Source organism: Neopelma chrysocephalum, unplaced genomic scaffold (genome assembly GCF_003984885.1).
Source record: "Neopelma chrysocephalum unplaced genomic scaffold, ASM398488v2 Primary Assembly neopelma1_26, whole genome shotgun sequence".
Lineage (NCBI taxonomy): Eukaryota > Metazoa > Chordata > Aves > Passeriformes > Pipridae > Neopelma > Neopelma chrysocephalum.
Window position 1 is genome coordinate 1,904,178 of NW_020897695.1, and position 24,290 is coordinate 1,928,467.

Below are 24,290 nucleotides of genomic sequence, written 5' to 3' on the forward strand. Positions count from 1 at the left end.
ATGAATGTGGCCTTGTAGACTCCACTCTCCTTTCACTCTTTCCTACCTGGTGAGATGCTATGCTCCTCTTCACAGCAGTGAGTCTTTGATATCCTGTAACCACCTTTTAACCTACATCACATCTCTTAAATCACATAGCATCACACCAAATCAAATCTAAGTAATCAGCTCTGTCACTATTGTTTCAATGCACCGAGAACTAGAAATGTTCTGAAAAAAAACACCACAGAGGCACAGTCTGAGCTGCATCACTCACATTTTCACAGGAAACCAGGAGGGGAAAACGCCCCAGTACAAATACGCGGCAGGAGTTACAAGGCTAACGGCAGCCAGCTCTTACAACGTCGAACTGCTTTGGCTGAATTGCTCCTCAGGGACTACCTGGTTTTGTTCTCCTCAAAGCTGCATCACAGACATAGTAATGAAAACGCTGCTTTCTGTGAATGGTTGCTGGTTTTAGGCAAGTAAATGCTAATGTAATTATCAAGCCAAGTCTTCAGGATCTGTCACTTGAAAACTGGGGCTATACTTCAGATACCGTGGATTAGTTGTTGAAAGTCAGCAGAAAACTTTTGGCTACAAATGGAATCAGCACACAGACCCGTCTGAAGACCTACTGTTCAAGATCTCAGATAGTCATCCCTTTAGATACTGTTCTCTGTCATGGCTCCCATGGGATCCACAGTCCCAATTTCAGCTCCACAGACTTTGCTTGCCTTGTCTGCAACACACAGTATCACCAGTAAGACAGGTGCCCAAGAGACATAACTAGAAGATTTAATTTGTGAGGTTTCTTGGATATCTGGCTGATTGTTCTTATTATAAGTTCCTCCTAGAATTTTTTCTACCTTATGCTGTTCTTTATAACTCCCAGCCAGCACTATAGCAAGGCACTTAATTTCTCACAGATATTTAGTGAATTCTCCAAGGACAAACCAGTAGTTCTGGGAAGTACTGTGAGAAATGTTAGAGTGCCAAACACAAGGCTGTAGAGAGTTTTCCATTAGGTGATATGGACAGAAAACAAATTGCCTATGACCAGCAAAAATAATGGAAACCTGCTTTCTCCAAGCTCTTATGTGCCAAGGCTACTCCAGAGCTGCACTGCCAGATAGCATTTAGCACCTGAGTCCTTTCCCTCAGTGCCCAGAGCATTCACTTGGGTTTCTTCACCCAGCCAATGACTTATTAGATGAAGATTAGATTAATTTATCTAACTTTTCAGACCTCTACCCTACTGCTAAGCTTAGTAAAAAAATGGCCAGCAGGTTCCACAACTCTGAATGGCAGGAATGGTGGAATTTCAGAAACCAGGCTTCCTACATATCGTTTGGGAGATTGCTTTTTATTTATTATTGAATTTTCTTTTGCCAAATATATTTCCATATACTTTGGAACTAAATTCAAAGTTCAGCAGCTTCAAGTGCTAGCCAATTTGATTTCAACACTGATGTCAGAGAAATAAGAAAGGAACTGTTAGTTTGTGGCATTACAGCAGAAGAATGATACCAAGTCCTAGATAACTAAACATGCATCCATCAAAGTTCTCCTGTGACACAGTGCTCACAAGGGAGAGCTGCAAGCAACCATATCAGCAAGTATCTTCTGAGGATGAGGAAACAAAGCTTTCAAGTGACCCCCAGCAGCAAGATGATTTTATTTACCAGAGACAATTCAAAATAGAAAGCTTTCCTTTTATATCTACTCATCAGGATCCAGAAATAACCCTTCAATGAGAAATTACGTCAAAATGAGATACTGGTCCAAACTCATCACACTGAAGAACCCTTCCTGGACTCAGTTTTTGTATCCTATCTCTTGAATTCTCCTTTCTCGATATGTTTTAGTCATCTTATAACTCAGCTGATCCAGTTCTTCATTCCCCACAAATACTCATATCCCACAATTAAAATTTTCCCCTCATTTTTCCTAGACTAAAAGAAATTCTCCACAAAAACTCCCACATTTGTACCCACAAGGGGAAGCCATCCTCACTCTTGCTCATTGGCTGTTCCGTGTCCTCTCTTCTGTCAACAAAAAACCCGCCTTGTATGCACAGACCAATCCTGACACTTGTACTGTAGCCCAATAATGACCAAGTGGGAGTTTCTCAAGTGTGATGGGAGATCCTGCCTACATCTGCCTTTCCTCTTCGTGCTTTTGGGAACACAGAAGTCTCTTGCATTCTGTCTCATTCCTACTGGATGATACTGTCAAACCACTTAATACACTTGACTTTTTAAATCACTTGACATGGGTGTCAGTTTACTTTCATCGAAGTCTGAGCAAGCAATGACCAGCTTTTACTGAAGTCATCAGTAGTGTGAAGTGACTGAGGGCTGAAACCATATGAAACCAATACATTTCTTGTGGTTCTTTCAATGCACAGTAAGTGAGTGCAGATTGGTTGCAAATTCAACCCAGACTTACAAACCTCAGCAAATGTTCCTGTGAACTTGATCCAGCCTTCAGGTTTGTTTCATCCAGTTTCAGGTTTCATCATGAAAGTTTCACTGTGCCCTACATGCTGCCCCAATAAATGATGCCTCAAACAAAATGAGGACATCAGCAAAAATGAAGAACTCTTCAGATAGCAATGTTTTATTTTTATACCATATGTGAGAACATGCACTGACAAGCAGTATGCATACAATTACTGCTCTTGCAAATCAAAAATTGTTCATGGTAATGGACTTCTACTTTATTACAGTTTCTGCCAAGAAACTATTTTCAAGAAATGTGGATGGAATATCTCTGTGCCATAGTTCTTCTCTTTCCCCATTTATGTTCATAAAATTTACGAAGAAACTAAGCCGTTTCATCACAACACGTGCACAAATCCCCAGCATGCTTTTTAGACACTCAGGTTGTGAAATAATTAAGCCCAAACTTTACTGAAACAGTATTTTCTATCTGCATATAACATTGCTGAGGTAGCAATGGGAAAGGAAAAATAATGAGGAAACTGAACATCTTTTATGGATCACATGAATACAAAGCCAAAACGGACTTAATTGCTTAGCTCGTTGAACATATGACATCTTTTCCTCTATAGCTTTTACTACTGGCAATGTTTCCTCACTTCTCAATCATATTAAACCAATAATTAAAATAAAAAATTGCCTAGACTTACTATACCTTTGGGAAGGCATGTAGGTTGTTATTTTATATTGCATATCTTGTAAGCAAAATCTTTTTAAATTTTGTAGGCTGAAATAAAACCCAAAATCTGTGTTACATTCAGTTTTGGGAATGATTTAATCCCTGCACAAAAATATTGTTAAAGAAAAAATAAGCTTCATAATATTAATGGTCCATTCCGATGGCAAGATAGTCAACTCTGATATCTCACAAGCAACATGCTGCTGAGATGACTGAAATCAATCTCCATTTATGCACATGTGATTTGTAAAAGAAGTCAATTACAAACCATGACAGGTAGTTTCCTTGAGCAGATTCCAAGTCAGTGTACTATTCCAGTCAAGGGCCCTTACTGGACTGACTCTAAGTCTAAAGGAAAATCCACACTAACTGAAAGAGATGCCAGCTGGTTTCCAGTAGAGCAGCGGTGCTGTCTACAATCTCCAGCCTTGCTGGGCTGAGCTATACTATTCTAACTGAACCAGATGGGCAAAATCAAAACTACCAGTAACATTTCACAGGCCCTTAAAGCATATGATGCAAATGATCAATTATGTGTACAGGACCTTAGGTGCCAATAAGAATAAATGAGATTGCACTATATGGAGCATTAAAGAAAAATTAGCATTCTTTACCTATTGATTGTATGTTTCTTCTACCAGTACAAAGAAGAATATGTTAATTTCATAAACTGCACTACAGATTTCTGCAACCCCTTCTTCCAGCTTTCTACATCAAACTGTGAACAACAAGAAGACAGGGCAATCTCTGGGAGCATAATGACTAAGAACTGTACAAGAGAAACTATTAGAAAAAATTATAAAAAAAATTAAGGGAATATGTTTTACATGGAAAACTTAATGGGAACAGGAAAACTAAGTATTCCCCTGTGTGTTCTTGAAAGTCCCAACAAAATGTAATTTTTACTGTATATTTAGCAGATTATGAGAATTATATTAAGCAAGAGGTATTTTTCCATTATTAAAAATAGTAACACTCTTGGTTTTCTTTTTATTAAAGAGCTGCTATATAGCACTTGCAGGCACTTTGCTATGTAGCAAATTCAGGGCATTTCTACAATCTCAACGTAGGTAACAAATAGTATTTCTGTAGTTGGTCAGATCCCAAAGATCGCATTAAAAGTGTAAGCTCAAAGTTTTAGTACTGGAAATATTCAGAACAGGCTCATACATTCAACCTCTGTATTTAAAAAGTCAGCATCAGCCCTGATAATCCTTTGTATGGAGGACAGGAACTGTTCAGCTACCTCTTGCAAAAAGCATTGCCTGACTGACCTGGTTTAAACTGCTTAACAACTTTTGGTAAATACTGACATTTTAGAAATGGCATGTGAGCAAATGAAATAAGAAACAGCAGAAAAGGAAGTCACACATAAATGCATTGACTCACCTTGAACAGAGGGATGTTTGGGGTTGATTTTTTAACCCTTTACTAAGCATGTTTCACACTGGAAGTTACTGAAGTAAAGAAACTGCTTTCAACAAATACTCTAGTTTTGTTGAAATTACTTTACATTGTGTGTAGCAGCAGGGGAACTTACTACCACAAATTGTTGAGGAATGCACCACCACCACCGGAGGTATGGGTGAACTGGATGTTAAGAGGAATGGTCCTGCTATCCACATTACAAAAGCAAGTAATAAATTCAACCTACTTCCAGCTAAAGTGTTTTTGTGAAAAGTTACTGATTGAAGGCACATGGTCAATCCCAAACACTGATGGCAGCAAATGTGAAGTGTTACTTTGCAACTTTGGAACAACTCACCTTTTCTGCACCCCCATCTGGAGTCCCCCTTCATCAGCCTGTAAGGAGGTTTTAAGATTATACACCCTCCTCAAGGCCAATAAATTGCTAGCACAGCCCAGCCAGCGACAGAGACCGGCAGAAGAGCCCGTGGCCCTAAGAGGCTGGGGGCAGCAGGAAGAGCAGAGAAGGCAGCTACAAAATGTTAGTGATCCTTGAGCTTTCACTGTTACAAACAGTGCAGACCTTATTATGAGAGTTTCACTAGAAATATAGATTAACACACCTGACACATTAAGAAAGGCCAGGAAAACATTATATGGAGGAGAGGCTGGAAGGAAACAAAAAAAAAACCAGCAAAAGCCCCAGATTCAATAATCTCAGTCTAACACCATAAAAAAAAGTCATTCCCTGTAGCCTACTACAGCAGCAGATACCAAAGAAACAATGGTATGTTGAAAAAGAAAGGTCACACTATTAGAAGAGAGTTTAACATGAGCTGTCATGCAAATTTAAGATGATGAGATTAGGCTCACCGAAGTACCTCTTCATGTCGGTATAGATGGTACTGCCAAGGCTGCAGAGCATGTACCACAACCCACAACTACTTCCCTCTCTGTTGCAGCATCTTTCTCATACATTTCAAAAACTACTCTAATTAGAAATTACTATATATTAAACAGTCATGCAAGGCAAATCTACAACAATTCCTCTATAAATCAAGGACAAATCAGCACTGTCTACCCCTGTGGACCATATACACATATAGATAGAATTACTGCTGTAATTATTTCCATCTCTGCCTGGATCCTCATATACCACTTGGGGAAAAATCTGTGCCTGATTTAAAAAAATCAAACCCCCACAAACAAAACCTCTACAATAACAAGGAAAGAAAACCCTTACCAGTTCTCTGGAAAATTTGAACAAATAATCCAGTTTCTGCGAAAGTGTATTGCTTTAGGGAAACCAAGACTCAGAAAGTACTAAATCAGCTGGACTAATTGTACTATAACTGAGCCAAATTAATTAAAGCCTACCTTCAATAGCACTTGTTTGCTGAACCAAACAAGCTTTTTCACTGTTTCAGGCCACCTTAATGCAACATAGGTTGCTACACAATGTGTAATACGTAACATACACAACAACTATTGTTAAAGTGCATTGAATTAGACTTTAGACTTTCAGAGGCTAAAGGTAAGCAAGTGTCCACTGCTATTCACAAACCCATTCAACAGCTGTATATCAGAATTAGCCCATGTACGTGCACCAGTTACAGGGTTTTGCTTCTACTTCATCATGAAAATTCTCACTTCTACAGCCTTGTAAATTGTCTTCACTTTCTGAGGTGTGGACAAGAAGTTACAAAAAAATCCAAGGATGAGATCAGAGCAATCTATTCTCTGTTTTTACATTCACAAGAACATAAAAAAAGGAAGGTCCTTCCTTTTTTTGCCTTCACTGATGAAAAATTACTTTCTGATTACATGATGGCATACTATCTTGGCAAAATTAAGTAGATAAAAAAAAATTCACAGGTGGTGTGCCAGGGCTTCATCCTCTCAGCACTATTAGCACTTTGCAAGTTTATGAGAGCAGCTCCACAGGAAAATCAAAAGCCAAAGGCACCTTTTCTTCTTACTTCTGTTTTGATCGTATTGAAAGTTCCATTACTATATAATACCTGTGCACAATCAGGGCAGTCAAGCTTCACTAATTCCTTATGATAACATATATCCCCACTGCTCTCTTTCATGCTTAGGTTTCATGTCCACTAGTTGCTTTCAGCTGATGTCAGTTTTAACCTTCATTTTGTTCTGCATTTCCACAGCATGAAGACTAGTTGGGATTCCAGTGCACAACACAGGATCCTTTCAGCTCTGTATTAAAAGTGTTTAGAAACTCTTATAACCTGTCCTATTTCAGTCATAAACCTAGGAGAACCATTTCTGTGAGCATTTTGTTGATGGTCTGCAAAACTCCCTTGCTGGTCTGCTAAATGCACCCTTGGCCTCAACAGGAATATAAGGGAGAGCCAACTCCATCAAGCTCTCCACCTGGTCTCTATTTCTTGGGACACTGGAGTATTGCAGAGGAAGTGGTGGGACAAGGAATGCATCTTTGCAGGATATCAAACTTTCTCTCTGGCTCAAAATCAAATTGAGAGGTCAACCCAACCGCAAAAGTATTTAATGAAAATTAAGGCTGAGGCTAACACTTTGGAGTAGATTTTATGTAGCGGAAGATGACATCAATGTTCTTTCCTCATGAGCCAAGTTCTCCAGCACTAAGAACATTGTCTCATCTGCAGTTAATCTCTAGACTAGGTTACAGGCTGTCCTAAAGCATGACTTGGACAGCCTTGGGATTAACCTCCAAAATGCAGCCCTACTTCTAAATGTCTACAACAACAGACAAAGACAAACTTTGTTCTGCAACTCTATTTTGCTACGTGGCCTTTATGTTTATAGTTCCCATCCCTCATTAAATATTACTAGCAAGACTTTGCAAATGATATGTGAGAGCCCTTACCTGGAATTGTTATACGCAAAAATGAGAATGAAGGAGAAGGGAGGGAAACATCAAGTGCCCACAGACACTTCAGGAATTATTCCAGGATGTACTTTTTTACATTCTATTAAACAAGTGGAGTATTCATTACTGGAAGGAATCCAAGAATATGCAACATGCTAACATATCTAAAAGGTAATATAGGGAAAAAAAAGTAATACAATAATTTGTATTTTGAATTACTAAATTTATTTGAAAATTTCATTTGCAGTCTTTCTGTAGATCAATACTACGCATGCTGTTTTGCAGCAAATCTAAGTCGGCAACTTTACAATGAAATAGTCTTACTTTTTAAAAATCAGTAAAGTTAGAAAAAATAAGCAGAACTACATTTGTACACAAGATCAGTGATAAGTAAACTTTAGATTCATAAAAAGTTAGGCCACAGTCAATGAAAATTACCAGCACCTTGTCTGGACTGCCTTGGGATTCCAGGGATGGCAAGTCTGCCGACCTGCAAGTCATCACATGTAGCTGAGATCGTCACTACAAGCTTTTAGCAAAACAGTGGACAGCGAGAACCTTTCCTAAAAAGTTATCTACTCAGCCTGTAATTTTCTTCCATGTATGTTAATGTTTTGTTGCTGTTGTTGATTTAAAGCAAAAAAACCTTATCAGGTGAGGAGGTAACTAGCTGTACATGTTATCCATTTTTCTAAATGGTAAAGACAGGAAAAATAGCCCCCTCTTTCAGCCATTTTAACTCAGAAAAATAATGTACTTGAAAACTAATCACAAATGTAAGATTTTTCCTCATACTTCACTCAGAAATCTAAACATAATAGTTTCTACAAATTCTTATTTCTGCAGGGCATCTGAAACTGGCACATCAATGTGTTTTCCAAATAGCTCTGCAAATATGTTAATACCAGAGTCTAATAAGAATTAGGACTTTATTGTGCTATCATACACAGAAATACATACTGAGAGCCCTGTTAGACCACAGACTTGACAGCGAAATACCTGAAAACATTTTTTGTATAGCAAATACACAGTCCTTCTAAGAACAGTACTACTGCTTATGATCAAATTTAACCACAGAAATGAAATGCCTCCTTTACAAAGCAAGAGAAACTGAAGAATTTTTCCTTACCATTCCCAAAATGAAGTGACCTGTGCAAGAGACCTATGCTGGTCTCCAGAAAGCTGGGAATCAAAACAAGACTGGTCAAGACAAAAAATAGTGCCAGAAAGACAAGATGATTTTTTCATCAATTTTGGTATGCCACATGGACAAAAGATGAAGAAATACCAATAGAGACATGAATCCTGAAAATCTTAAGGATTTATACTGACAGCTCTAGTGTTTGCTAACTAAACTACACACACACAGATGTGCAAGGAACGATGCTGACTTGGCAATGCTTCTTTCCTTTGAAATTCATGAAATGGAAATTGTTCTGTCCCTGAGTCTTCCATATGAGCTTTACCAGAAGAAAGCTAATTCCCTCTCAATTAAAAACAAAACATCAACCCCACAACTAAAACACATTCTTTCAGTGTCCTACATGTTTTAATTCACCATGTAATTTTTATTTCAAGGCATGGCATTAAGGCTTTTCCCTAAAATGCCAATCTACTTTTTGATCTTTACTGCTGACATGAAATAAAAGAGCTGTACATTATATAAATCTTCAGCTTCACTTAGCTTGAAACTGATAAAAGGAGAAAGAGAAGACAAAGCTATCTGCATAAATCTTTCTCAACCAAAAGGCATTCCCCTTACCCTAACTATCATTCATTTCTGCACATCTTGTTTGAATTATCATCTGAAGTTTGTCTTGTTCCATCTCCAGAACAAGTCAAGTAGCAGAGCATAAAGATATGGCTACATGAATAAAAACACATGATCTACTTGGTCACCGCAAACTCAAGAATAAGTTTAGACAGAAAAATATTATCTGGTAACTGACATGTTACTTTGACCCCTTTCTTTCTGTATCCTGTCACATGCATTCAATCCAACAGCTACTGGAAGCATCGGCATGCAGCTTCAATGTCATGAGAACCAACAATCGGAGGGAATCACTACACTTTCACAAAGCTGTGATATTCAATTCATATAAGACAGTATCATGTTACAGGAAGGAAAAGTTAAATTTTAAGACAAAGGGCAAGAGCTGTGTTACTAGGCACTATAAAATGTAGCAAGTCTGAACAGGTGGCACAACAACAGTTTATCTAATTCACTGGCTCAGATGTTCCTATGCAGAAAAACTGATCTATAGTAGAATTCCTGAAATGGAAAAATCTTCCTTTTCTTTATCCTTCTGTTTCTGAATCATGATGTATTTTGAGATTAAAAATCAATCTTAAGGGGTTTTATATATTTATTTGCAGCATGTCTCAATCTATTATGTACCACTAATGATATAATTTAAAGTTGAAATCTCAGGCCTGAATTAATTACAAAGACTTGAAGTCTGATTTACTGCTTATCAGGTGAATGACGCACTGAACACTTGTTTTAGAAGAAGTTGCTCACTGTGTCAGAATTGTTTCATTTTGCATATGCCTTCTGCAAAAGTATTTATTATGAAAGCAAGCAAGGCAAAATAAACATAATTCTCTCCAGCCATATGACTTTGATTCCAAACTGTGCCCCAACAGCCTAACGATGACAGTATGAAGACATCAAGAGGCAAGGAGGAGAAATGTCAAGACAAGAAACTATGTCCTACTCCAAGTCAATCAACAGTCTTATGATTAAAACACTCCCAAAGAATCAGAGAGGAGAAAACTGAATCCTGGTCTTCCACTTATTCAAGCGACTTAACGTACATGCTCTTAGAAAAAAGGAAGCAACACAATTTGCACTGCTGCTGAGAAAATGTTCTACAGAGCATTTGGTGGCACATTCAGTTATTGGGTATGACCTCTGAGAGGCTAAGTCTTTCATTAGCTTCTTGTTTAACTGCTGATAGCTAACCCCAGGAAAATCTGTCAGAGCAGAACCACAGGAAAAGTACAATTTGTTGCAAAAGCTGTGAATGCTGCTAGGACAAGACACAGGGACAGTTTGCAGTGGTTAGAACTTTACATGCAATTAATTTCTTTCACAAATGCATATTGTCACAAAAATTATTGATTTTACTTCTAGTGGTATTGAAAAAGGAAGCAGAGTATGAAAATCTGCTTCTGAGAAGTCAATGACTTTGAAATGAAAGGGAAGTGAGGGCAGAAGCCTGAAGCCTAGAGGATTTATAATGGTAACAGTGAGGCAAAATCTTGCCAGTTAAAAATAAAATCTGGAGGGAGAAGCAAAAATGTTAGGACTGGTTCAGAGATGTGCAAGGATAGTCTTGGGCTATTTACCCAGGAATGTCATCCAGTTTTGATCACAGGCTTAATTTGTGCTCCTAGTTGTGCAGGAGAATAAACTTTATAGACATTCAACAGCCTTATTCAACAAATTCCCCACAGGCAACACCGAAAACGCTCATACCAGTGTGCTGCAACTGCTTGCAGGATCGATGCTTAAAACATATTTTATTATATAACCTTTCTTCTATGACCTCAATTATGAATAGAAAAACACTATTTAAAAGAACCTGGGATTAATTAGAAGTAATTAAAAAGTAAATAAAAGTAATTAAAAGTATTTTGGTAGATTTAAAAAAGTTTTAAGATCACAACAGCCTTTGTTTTCAACATTTCTCTAATATAGCCATTATGTGATTTGCAGTAGAAACAGTATATAATTAAGACTGCTTAGTTTCAGTTGTAGGTACATTCTACTTTCCTTTTTTTCCCCAACAGGATGAAAATTTTTTAAGCAAAGCAATTACTGTATCTAAGAAAAATGTATTTCATAGAAACTGTATTAAATACACAATTAATTGCTCTTTTTATGGTACACGCTTCCAATAATAGAAATTACTATGGCACTTCCCACCTTCCTTTTCCAAGGTGAAAGGAATTTACTCCAATAAATTATGTTTTCTTTCTATTTCTAGTAGTTACAATTTCAAAGTTGAAATATCTCTATTAAAACTTAATTGTAAAGAATTTTTCATTCGCTAAGTTTTGGAATAAAATCTTCTATATCTTGAACATTTTTTTAACATTACCTTTTCAGACAAAGGAATTATTTGTATGCCTCTGTTGCCTTCTCACTTGTGCTAACAATGTTTTGCCTTTTTTAAGAAAAACCAAACACTCCCACAACAGCTGGGAGTAACAGGTAACCAGCAGTATGCATATTAAACAAACTTGCAAATATGAGAATACTGACAAGTCTCTCTCCATTAGACTGCACAAGTCTAAAAGCCTTGACAGTATATGCTGCAACAGCAGGTAATACAGCAACCTTGAGAGCCATCGCCTCCAAAGACCAACTAACACACTTAGAGGCACAAACAACACTATGCAGGTTCCAATAAACACCAAGCAAAATTCATAGTCATGTTCATTAACTTAAAGCTATATATACTGCATCTAAGCAGCAGTATAAGCAATATTAATCATTGCAGCTAACCACTGTATTTCAATGCAAGACAAAATATAAAGGCATTTTGACCCATCTACAAAGGAAATACCTCTAGAGACTACTGGAGGATATTGGCAACTACTCCTGACAGATCACAGCCAGTGTCCCATTCTTGTAGTAGCACCATTGAACTCCTTGCAGACAAACCTCTCCTATATTTATGGGACGGAAACAGATTAACTGCATCTGCTTCAGCTGTAGTGTGTCTTTTATTGATTCCAATTCTAACTTCTAAGAAACCAAACCAAAAGTAAGCAGGGAACAGTCATCAATACTGGGGACTGCATTAAGACTACACTAAACTTTGTCTGAGAAAGGGATTTGTGGCAATTCAGTCAGTGTCTGATCCAAGTGTTTGATGTAGTGGTAACAAACCATTATGACCTATAATTTATATTTCGTCCACCAATTTTAAAAGGAACGTTATCTGTCTACATGAGGATCACACACTATGGAAGCTGCATCTGTGTGTAGTTACTGAAAGCTGTAATGGCAGTAAATCTCCAGTAGAGAAAGAGATGGAGCCTTATAGATTCAGACATTCACAATCCAAAGGGCATTTCAGAACTTCAGAGCACATACAGTATTGGCACAATAATATGCCTGAGAAAATAAACAAGGTAAAAGGGAAATAGAAACAAGAATATGTTCCAAGTTGTAAACAGAGACTCCTGTACCCTTCCTTCCCTACTATCTGTTTTACTGAGACTTTATCCTCCCAGCTATCAGCCAGGCAACCCAGATATATGTTAGCTTACAATAGCCACCATACAACAGGGCAACGGGCAGAGCATAAAGCACACTTAATCTTTCTATCACAATATATATTTAGTGTACATCTTATCATACAATTTTGAAAGTCCCTGAGAATCAGAAGTCCCTATTTTCCCAGGCTACATGAGACCGTATGGCCCACAGAGAACATACTGAATATACAAACCTGCAGAGGAAGATCGTTTTAAGGTCTGTAACTCACAGCAGGAACTGAGCTAAGTTCAGTTCCACTTGGAAGCCATAAAAGCTTGGGTTTAAAAAAAGTGCAGCAGTATCTGGTGTTTGATATCTAACAGTATGTAACATGTTTATGACATGTACTAAGCTACAAAATCTGAGTTCATAGCCTGGGACAACAAAGCAGAACTCAGCTCTGGCATATGTAGAGGGAAATAGAAAGGCATGTCTTGTAGTGTAATGGATATTGCTGCTCCCTCAAGAGCTTGAGTTGCATAGAGCAGGTGGTTCGATGAAAGATATCAGCACTTTGGAAAAAATTAAAATACAATTAAAAGAGCAATTAAATAGCAGCTGGTTTAAGAGTCAATTCAGATTGGGTTTTACTATACAAACAACACAACTCAGTTCTTCAGCATTATTTTTCAGAATTGACAGAGTAAGAAAGTTTGGACAAAATATGTAGTAACTAAAACTAAGTCACACAGAACTCAGTTTAAAGGGTAGTAAAATAATGAAATCTAGATGAGGTATCACTTTCAAACTACTTTAAAAGTATTCTGATTTCAAACTGGGCAGTCAAGTCCTATTGTCTTAAAACAAGTCAAGTCCCATGGTCAAGTCAGTGGTCTTAAAACAGCTTTCCTCTAATTTAAAAAACCCCAAACTTTCCCCTCCCTCACATAAAGTAAAATAACCACAGAAGCAAAAAGAGAACATGCCCTAGTATATGATGGAAAGAGGGAAACATACCAACGTGCACGACAGCATACCAAGCCTACATATTGGAAAAAAAAAGTTTAGTAGGTTAAATGAGATCAACAGAACTAAGTGCTAAAAATGGTCACGGTTAATTTCATAATATGCTTTAAAGGGTCGGACTGTCTCCAGGAAGAACAAGTAGGAAATAATGTCAACACTGGCTATTCTTAATCATCATAGTCTCATGTAGTGGAGAAAATTTTGTCATTTCACCAAGTGAACACCACTTCTTACTTTCATACCTTGAAGTGTGATTCCCTCACACAACCACCAATATTCTTTCTCTACAGTAAATGTTATACAAAGTCAAACTGTGGATTTGGTGTTTTAAAAAGTATGTCAGTTTTTGGTTTTGGTTTTTTTCCCCATTTTTAACACAAAGAACTAGAAAGAAAAATTTTGCATTTTGTATGACCCATGAGAGTTTGAATCAACTCAGTGCATCCTGAACTAAATTTTGGGTTAATATTCCAGGGTTATGAGTTTGTATCTCATCCTCTAGAGAGCAAAGATAAAAGCAAACTGCTGTTCCATGTATAAAACCCAATAATCCCATACAGAGTATTTTCCTAGAAGTGCATTTCCAAAATACAACTTTCAACCAATACTGGAACTTTCAATCACAGTACACCTGATAAAAAAACCCAGTATGATGTAAAAGAAGGCAAAATAATCCCAGAATAGCAGCATGTTGATTTACCTAGAACAGGAAAAAGGGTTTTAAATGAGGGATTATACTTCTTGTACAGTGTTCATTTAGGATTGAAGACAGCTTGGCAAACATACGGAAAAAGGGCACTGCAACTGCACAAAACCTTGGCATCTTTCCCTTCCAAGCAGCATGCTCCATGGGTCCCTCTCCTCCCAGAGAAAAAGTAATCTGAGCTACCTCCATAAATTCTTTGAAGCACTTAGGTGAGTAGGAAAATAAGGAGCAGCTTCTCAGCCTGCTCTTTGCCATAATACAGCCTGAGACCCAAGAAGCCCTTCCGATCCTCCGTGCTGGAGTACTCAGGAGGTTTCAGTACTGCCATCAGTCAATAACTGAAAAACCGAGGCTCTGTTACTTAGATAAATGCTTTAAAAAATGATTGAATTTCTTAATTGCTTTCAAGTTTTAGGTTATACAGGGCTGGTAAACAAGATTTTTAAAGATATATATACTATGGTTGAAAAATTCCTGAAGTACTGTGAAAAATAGGTAGATTTCACTTTTGTTTGAAAAAAAATTCTTTCTCCACTCACATGTGTGAAGTACAATAAAACAGAAAACTAAGCCAAGACCAATTTTCTTGTTTTGCACGAGATTTAGCTAAAACATAACAAGCTAAAACCTCATCCCCTAAGTATTTGAGCTATTCAGCTGAAGGGCTGCTTGTGCCCTATGCAAAATTGATTAAAAATTTAGTTAAATTTTAATTCAACTGTTTTTCCAAAACAGGTGTTATAATAGTGTCATATCACATGAAACAAAACAGAGTGCATCCATAAGCATGCCATTTTGGCATAACATATATACACATATTGTGCAAGCTGAGCTCAGTTATACCTGAAAAATAACCACACTTACCTGTTAATGTAACTTAGAGCAACATAGGTTGGCTGCTGAAGCTCTTGTTTCTCTAATACACGTGGGTCTGTATCTGGAATAAAAAAAATACATAGACTGAACTGAGCTTTTTGTATTTACATTGAAGTATATGGGACTGTATCCTGCAAAGTAACATAAGCAAAGACAAGAGATATAAAATAGGTCAGTCCAGTTTATCCATATAGACTACCCTTAGCACAGCTCAATCATTTGCTCATTCATTCATAAACACAGCATTGCATTACTTTATACAAGAATTTGAAACATCAACAGTGATGTAATTTCCAACTGTCACACAAGCTTTCACAACCCCCCTCACAAATATTAGTTTTCACTGCTTTCCATGATTTATAGTGTTAAAAGGATCAAGCTTGCTTCTTTTTTAATGTAGCTGTTTCTAAATATGGTTGACACATTTTGAGATGTTTCAAAAGCAATTAGATCTCTTCTGCTGGGTCTTGATACTTTTCTCTGAGTTTTGCTTTCTCCCTTCTCTACAGCTTATTTTCTGAAGCTCTCAATCAGAAAAGTCATACAAAAAATGCACTTGAAGCAAAATGCCTGCCAAGCAGAACACTGCCCACCAAAAGCCCCGAAGCAAATACATCCAAATTCCCTCGAGTGCTAACTTTCTCACTCAAATGAAAAAATATGGTTTCAATCACTGTTTTCATTGTTCTTTGCAGTTAAGCTGGGCTTTTCTCTAATAAAGAAGGAGTCTTGGTTTAAATTTCTGAAACCAAAGCCAAGGGAGCATGCCCATAGTTTAGGCAGTTTTTTTATACCAAAACCCAGGATTATATTGAGGTTTCAAATACAGCCTTGCCCTATATAGTAGATAGGCACCTTTAGGAGCTGAGCATAAACAGTCTTCAAAAGTTCCCAATGGAAAGTGTGCATCATGCCTGTGCAGATTACTGCATAGTCATTAACAAAATGTTTTATGCGTTACTTTAAAAGCAATTCTGGGTGTAACTTCTGCATTTTAACTATCAAGCATAAAAACTGCCTGTACTAAATGGTTCCCCACAGCAGCACTTCTGCTATCCATCTTTTATTTCTGAGAAGTATCCACTTTGTGTTTTTTGAGGGGGGGCGGGGAGTGGGAAGCAGGGTGGGGAGAGGAACTCCAAGCAAAACCTTTATTCTGGATTGTTCTTGCTTCCTCCTACAATTTCAAGCACTGCTAATGTTCAAAAACTCATTATCTTGATAGCCACATTAGTTTGACCTGATCAGTTGCTTTTAGTGGGTTTTGTGGGTTTTAAAATAAGATACAGTTATTTTGAAATCTGCCTCTGCTGCCCTGCCTTAAAGGAAGATTTTTAACTGAACTGAATGTGGACCGCGCTTGAGGGCTGGTGCATTTGTCATACCACTACTGAAGCAGATAATGCCTTAATTCAGGGAGAAGGGAATTCCCTGTCCACCTCTCAAAGCTCAGACTGATCCTAGTCATTTTTCATACATTTGCTCCCGCACAGCTCAGGCTGCAGGATTTGCTAACATGCCTTTATCAATATGTCCCTAAGGAGATAAATAACTCTAAGAAAGTTCAGAGAAGAGGAATAAAAGCACAAGTGCCAATCCAACCAGCAACCCCAAGTCTGTTATCCTTAAGAGGAGCAGATCTTGCTGCTGCCTGGTAAAATTCTTCAGTAATTGCCAACACATCATGCTCCATATTAAGCTAACCAAAGACAGCAAAGCATCAGCTGTCTTCCATGCTATCTTTATAATTCACTTCTCTGAGGAAGTTAGGTTCACACAACACACAAAGATCTTTTATTTGCTTTAAAACTCACCATCAGATAGCAGGTCAAGAACACAACTGCTGTCACGGTGAGCTCTCTTAGATTTACACCTTGGTGGTGCATGGCCTGCCATGAAACTGTCTTGATCCAGAATGTCTGCAGAGTGTTAATCCCAGCCAGGACTATCTGAGAACTGCCTCAACCTAAGTTTAGGCATCTGTGGCTAAATGACTACGTCTTTGCTAATCCAGTTCTTAAATGGGATTAACCTCCACCTATAAACAACAGTTTCTGTGACTGAAGGAGACAAAGTTGGAGCTGGTTTACATCAGAGTGCTGCACATTATCTGTGGGAGAGGACCAGGAAAAGCTCTAATGGAGAGCCGACCACCCTTCCGCTGCTCACCATAACACCATCTGAGCACGAAAATACAAAGACAAAAACCAAAAGCCCCATAACTTTTGTAGGAGTATGTTATCAAAGCACAGAGAAATTTGCCTGCTGGCACCTGGAGAAAGCAGACTCCTGTCTCATAGTAGGTGCTGCCTGACACATGAGAAATACACTGCACAGTTTCCATTCAATCTCTCTATCCCTCCTCCTGACACGTATCAGACTTCACATGTAATTCAAGTCAATTTTGTTGTATATCCCAATTCCACAAAATAATCCAGGATGTGGTAAAAAAATCTTGTATGAATTCAGCACTCAAAATGCTTGACATGTTTTTATTTCTCTTGTAACCAACTGCTGGGTTGTCAGTCATGAGAAGGCTACATTCACTTCTGTACTGTAGCAGGAACTACACATAACATTGTTGGATATTATTTATCTTCCTCAGCTATAATATATAAAAAAAAACATAGTAACTTGTGCCAGGGCCACCACATGGCCCTTAGAGAAGAGCAGAAAAGAGCAGAAACCAGGCCAGCTGTGTCACAGCTGACAGCAGCCATGGGACCCTGGCACAGCCCTTGCCCAGGTGGAGAGGCCACACCGGCAGCTCCACTGCATCCACCTAAAACCTGCACAGCCTTGCTATCCAGGGCACATGCACACTTGGCTCATTGCTGCCAGTTTTTTTCTCACTGTCTAAAAATGCCACCAGTCCATTCCTTCCTGCCTCCATTCCCTCTTCCTCTGCCTAGCCTCAGTCCATGCCTATCCTCTCTCCTGCCCCTTCCTAACCGCAATTTTTTCTACACATCCTGCCCTCCGTCGGTCTCTTCTGCTCTCATTATCCCAATATAAGAACAAGTTAAAAATCACATGGAGATGTCTATAACCACATGTTCACTTTCGTACCACAGGACTGAACATTGATGCAATTCATTCCCTGAACTGCCCTCTTCTCTTCAGACTCTGACTCCACCTGCCTCCCTACCCCCTTTATTGTATCTTACTTCCAATTTAGGCAGTCTTTGCTTACATTCCTGATGTCAGTTAGCACACTATTGAGCACAGAGTGAACAGACATTGTTAACAACTACAAAAAGTCCACAGCCATGCCAGGCTTGATTAAAAAAAAAGAAAAAAAAGACAGTAATTAGCATTTTATTAGCATTGTTTTCTTTCTTTTTTTTTTTTAAAGATAGCAAGTGAGGTTAAGTAGCAGTATTCCCTAATGCTGAACCTTCAAGCCTGGACTTCCAGCACTCTGCTTCTCTCATGCCTAAGCACATTTATATAGACACTAGCAATGTTTTCTAACACCATCCATGCTGCCCATAGCATGTCTTCGAACATGTGTTACCCCACTGACAGGATGTTATGCATCAGCCAACACTCTCAACTATCTGACTCCAGAACAAGGAGACAAAAATCTGTTGTCAATCTCACAAAATGGTCCTGTAAAATGTTAAATGTTTAGTCAATGTTTCTTCAAACTCACATAGACTGGTCAAAGTCAGCCCAAAATAGCCTAAATAGTTTCCAAACAGACACCTATAATGGATTAAACACTTGCAGATGACAAATCTTTTCTTGAAAGTATTTAAGCAGTAGAACCTAGGGCTGATCTGAGTTTCCTTTCTTATAAGAAAATTATCTACCACACATAAAATAACTACTACAGATCTTTAAGGGACTCGTTGATTAACACTACTTTAACTAGTTACCCTCGCTTCTTGAATTAACATGGGATATCAAAGACTTGGTACTTCACTGGTTTTGCAGTAACACTTTATATCTGGTAAAACAAAGTGCCACCCATTGTACATTACCTGCCTTCATTATTAATCTCTTTTTGTAAGCATTATGTTCCACTGATTTCATTCCACAGTGGGAAGAATTACTTCTGTAATGCTGTGGGGGCTTTTTTAGCTACATCCTCTTAATTTACTATGGTGTTAGATTTTGTAAACCCTCCTTTTTTTCTCTTTATCTTTAATGAAATATTATGAAAATAAAATTTTGATTTCATATGAACTACCACAGGGTTTTGTTCTGGGTCCCACCACCTCACTATTAAAAGACTAAAGTGCTGGTGCTAACATTCGTGAGAGAGACAGAGAGTTACTCAACTAATCATCTATAGGATTAGACCCCTCCAATTTCTCACATCCACAACCTGTTTCATACTGGACAACCAGACAAGTAGTATGAGTGTATAATTAAGGCTGAGAGACCATAACTTGCACTGTACCACCTTTGAACTGTTCACACAAAGCAAGGCATTTTCTGTGGAGCATGTTCTACGATTACTAAATCACCTCATTACACAGAAATAACTTGTAGCTTCAAAGCACTGCAAAATCCTAACCTGGTGAAGTATTTTAAAGAGGGTAAATAATAAAAAAGGCATACACATCCTGTGTAGGTACAATCTTCAATTATATAACTCTGTTCTACATAAATATTTCTGCACAAAAATACATGCCACATCTTCATTGTGTATAATGGAGCAACAAGTTTTTACCCTACCAGATACAACAAAGTTATCATAAGCAACTTCACTTTCATAAAAGCCCTGGTTTTAAATCACTTAGCAAAATCGCTTTTCACCTTACAAAGTGCCAGCAAATTTCAGTGGCATTATTTTACAACCTCGAGCTTTCTTCTTACAGAGATTAGGAAAGGTCACTACCACTAGAAAAGTAGTAAAGACAGTCTCAGAAGAAAAAATAATGACCTGAAGGAGGTAAAAATTATACTGTTCTTCAACATCTTGAAGTGGCTAGTGCCGCTTTTACCCCACTGTATCACCCCTTAACAGGCAGAGGTTGAAGTCAAGATTGACAAGAGTCAACGTGCCTAAAGAAGAACATATGAATCCCTGTTCAGTCACAAATGCAGTGACTGGATTGTCAAAATTTTTTGGTAGCTGTAATTCTCCAACAGATTTCACTAATGTTGTAGATACTACTTTTTGGGAGGAAGGGTTTAGAGGTGTCCATATCTTAAAAAGACTTAGGTTTGAAAAACACCTCTTCTATCAGCCATGCCAAACCTAAGCCAATAGTTATAACAAAAGCAAAAAGGCAAAACTCCCCTTGCCAACCCAAGGGTGTTACTTCCATTTCTGTTTATTCTCAAAAAGAGTAACGAAATGCCTCAAATATTATGGAAATAACAGCCCTGCAAAGACTTTTAAAAGTGCTAAAACTCATATTTGCAAGGACCAAGGACATTTAATATGACCTGTCTCACAAGTCACTTGGAGATGTTTATGATAATCTCACCTTTTTGTGCAAGATCACACTGGGGTAAACTGCCAACACAGAGGTCCCACAGTCTCACAACTGACTTTGCCAGAACATCCATACACACATTCTGCTTGCCCACCAGCAGGTTCACAGAGTGCCTGTCTTATATTTCACTTGGCCTTGAAACTGGCTGATATAAGTCAGCTCAGCTAGTTAATTAAAACCCACACTTCCCTTGAAACTAGCTTGCTTCACTAATGATGCCAAGGCAAATATTTCTGTTGGCTTCCTCAAAAGTCCACAATTGTTCTTATGTGGATGTAGCTTAAAAAGCCAGAAACAGATAAATTCAATGTTACTGGAAACCACTCCCCATCTGAAACCTCCATTACAAGGAAGCCATTATGAATTCCACAGTCTCAATTCCAAATGCAGCATTATTCAGGTTTTCTTATGAATAAAAAAAAAAATAATCACAGACAACTGTGATTTTATAGATATTAACACAGTACCCTATTTAGATCTTTAATAGAAAAAAAATTTCCTTCATCTCTAAAAAAGAGATGATGCTCTATACTTCAAAGACAGAACGCTGGAGAATAAATATCATGATTCTGCATGAGTTTTTAACCTATCTGACTTCAAGAACACCTTTAACATTTAAGCACAAGTTTAAGTTCTTTCCAAGATCAAGGTGTTAAATGCCACAGAGATGGACTTATCAAAATTGTGTGGAACAAATCAGACATCAAACTCTTTCACATTTCCAGATTAAGCTCCCACTAAATAGATAACTAAGAAAGCTACATTCAGGCAAGTACAAACAAGAAAACACTACATTTCAACTTTCACAATTTCAGTGACCACTAGAGGCTTCAGAGTATTTTTTAGTACAGAATTCTGCCTGTTTGGTCTATCCCAGAGTTGCAAAAATTTGTTAGTTAGCTGCAAACAGTTTATTTCCCCCATCAAATTGTGTGTAAGTACATGAAGCCATGAAGAAAGAAACCCTTAAAGACAGAGGTCATGTAAGTATTACAAGGAGGTCATGAAACTGCAAAAGTTTGGCCCGCTGGGAGACTCAGGTTGACAGTGCTGTACTGGCACCACTGCTGCTCAAACCGGGCCTGCGGACTTCCCATGCAGCAACTGACTGATTGCAATTGCTGCATTACAGCAAAAAAAATGTAGTCCTAAAACAAGGTAAAGCATCAGAGGTTGAAGTCCAAAAGCTGTGGACTTTTCCTAAAGCCTGCAAGAACAAAAAAGTTATCATTAATCTTAGTAACTGCCAATTACATATTACACATGTAGACAAGTGGTTAGCAAAAGGAAATGTCAAACAGAAGGTTTATTTAAATAAATGGAGGCTGCCTCAATAAGAAAAGCCAACAACTGTTCACTGGGAATGCACACACAGGCAGCTGGAAGGCAAAGAAAGTAGCTGCTGACTTAACACCCTGGTTTAGCACACACTAGTCTCTTCATGTAGGTGCACCTCCCAAGGAAGTGAGGCAGTCCTTATGGAAGTTCCCACAGAAAATGGTAATTTGTAAAAACTGCCTCTTCATCAGAAACACACCATGATCCCAGGGACACCATTCCAGCATTTTAGCTTCAGTGAGTGTTATGACTGCAGAACCTCTAAGATGCCATGAGAGGACATCACTGCAAAGGAACTGTATAAAAAAGGGGGTCACAGAAGTTCAAAAGCAGACCACTGAAAACTAAAGCAAAAAAACCTCCAAGAACACCACAACCAACAGCGGGCATTCACTGTCTTAGAGTAGCACATGTGAAACTCCATTTTATAACACAAACTCTGTGAGACAAGAACTCAGAGCTTTCTCGTACGAGAAAATAGTATCTTGCTGGGTGAGAAAATAATATATGGTATTTCAGATAACCTACACAGAACCAAATCTATGCTTTGGTCTTACAGTAATACGAAGAGTAGAACACTATTTTGGAGCAATTCTATTTCATCCTCGCTAGCTGCCACTATTTAATTCAGGCTGTGAACTTCTAGAAGTAATGGCCATGCCTCATTTTCCATTGTCCAGCCAAACAGGGTTCTGATTACAGCTTCACATGCACTAATTTAATGCACAGATATTAAAAGGATTTTTGGAACACAAGTGAGATGATACTTTGATATTTTCAATTTTTAATTTAAAAAACAGATAACCAAGTAAACATAAACACAAGGATTTTGAAACCTTCTGAAGAAGGTTTTTCTGAAGAGTGTTTTTCATTAAAAAAATATTGTGATATAATCATATGTAGGAAAAATGTATTTCAGATATGGACAACAGAAAAGAGAAAGAATGCATAGAGTGCAATCACAGATCCTCAATTTTTAAAATGTTCTAATTTCTGCAATTAAGTTAATTATTGCACACTAGTAAGTGATCACAGTGCTCCTCGGTTGCTGAAAGCAACCTTTGGATCTGTCATGCTGTCTTCAAATAGGCAATTAAAGTGAAAAATGAGAGTGTGCATAGCTTCCCAGTGCCATATATTATATATAAATAACAGATAAATAAGAACAGGACAGAAATTCTCAAACCAAACATTTGATCAACTTAGTCATGCCTTTATCTGTTTATTTGCTACTCTTGAAATCCTTATTACAGATAACCCACTGCCTTAAGAAGAATTTTCTCTTGCTAGAAATTAGGAGAATTTTCCAGTCCTTCATCCCCAAAATAATTTGCATTATTATTATTTGAAGTTGGGTAGTATCAAACACAAGGTAGTGGACAGATCCAAGCAATTGATCTGTTCCTCTATGAGGCAATCTAGCTGACCAGAACTTGCCCAAGGTTGCTTACTTGCTTTACATCAAGTACAGAATTTATTAAATTCTTTATTTAAAAGGTAATAAAAAAGGGGAGTAAAATACAGTCTTGAAGGTCATATGCAGCCTGTAAGGAACAACATCACAGCTCCCTTCCCATCCTTACAAGGTGTGTGAGCTCTCTGTGTACCATCCTGCATTCTCTTAGCTTTCCCGAAACCTGGGAAGCAGGTTTCCCTCTGGCAGGCAAGCACAACTAGCATCCTCTCTCAACAGAGAAATTCAAGCTGTGGCCTTTCCTCATCCCATTACAAGCAGTGCAGATTGGAGATACAGCCCAGTCCATGAGGGTTCCCTCAGACCTCTGACACACCTGAACAACAGGCTACCATCCACAGTCTGCAGTTGCCTCTGGCAGAAGGAATGGCACCTGATCAACCGATTTTTAAGTCATCTCCGATGCACCCTCTCCTCTGAAAACCCAAACAAAACTCCAGCAGCAACTACAAGGCAAAGAGCTGGGTAGGAGGGTATAACCGTAACTCTTTCAGGAAATAGTACTGTGCACTGTGATTGAAGACACCCAAGTAATCTCCTTGGTAGCTTATGTCTCAGCATAGACAAAGTAATGCTGTAAATCAGCTCCTTAATTTCTATTCAAACAGAACATAATTGCTGGTAACCGGCTGAAGAGCTACAAATGTCAAAAAGGTGTCTTCGTGATCTTTCAGATGTAATAAACTGCAGGCACACTTCATGTGCCAGGGTGCTTTTCCACTTATTATGCTAATTAGTTTTATTTGAAACATACAATTATTGCT

General features: G+C 38.1%; 1 protein-coding gene across 1 annotated transcript in view; it reads right to left on the reverse strand.

Moving 5' to 3' along the window:
- The window catches only part of JAZF1 (JAZF zinc finger 1), a 189,561-nt gene that overhangs the window by 71,310 nt on the left and 93,961 nt on the right, over positions 1–24,290 (reverse strand). Inside the window, exon 2 of the mRNA XM_027675302.1 lies at positions 15,250–15,322. Coding sequence (XP_027531103.1) covers positions 15,250–15,322 — 73 coding nt within the window. The remainder of the gene's footprint in view (positions 1–15,249; positions 15,323–24,290) is intronic.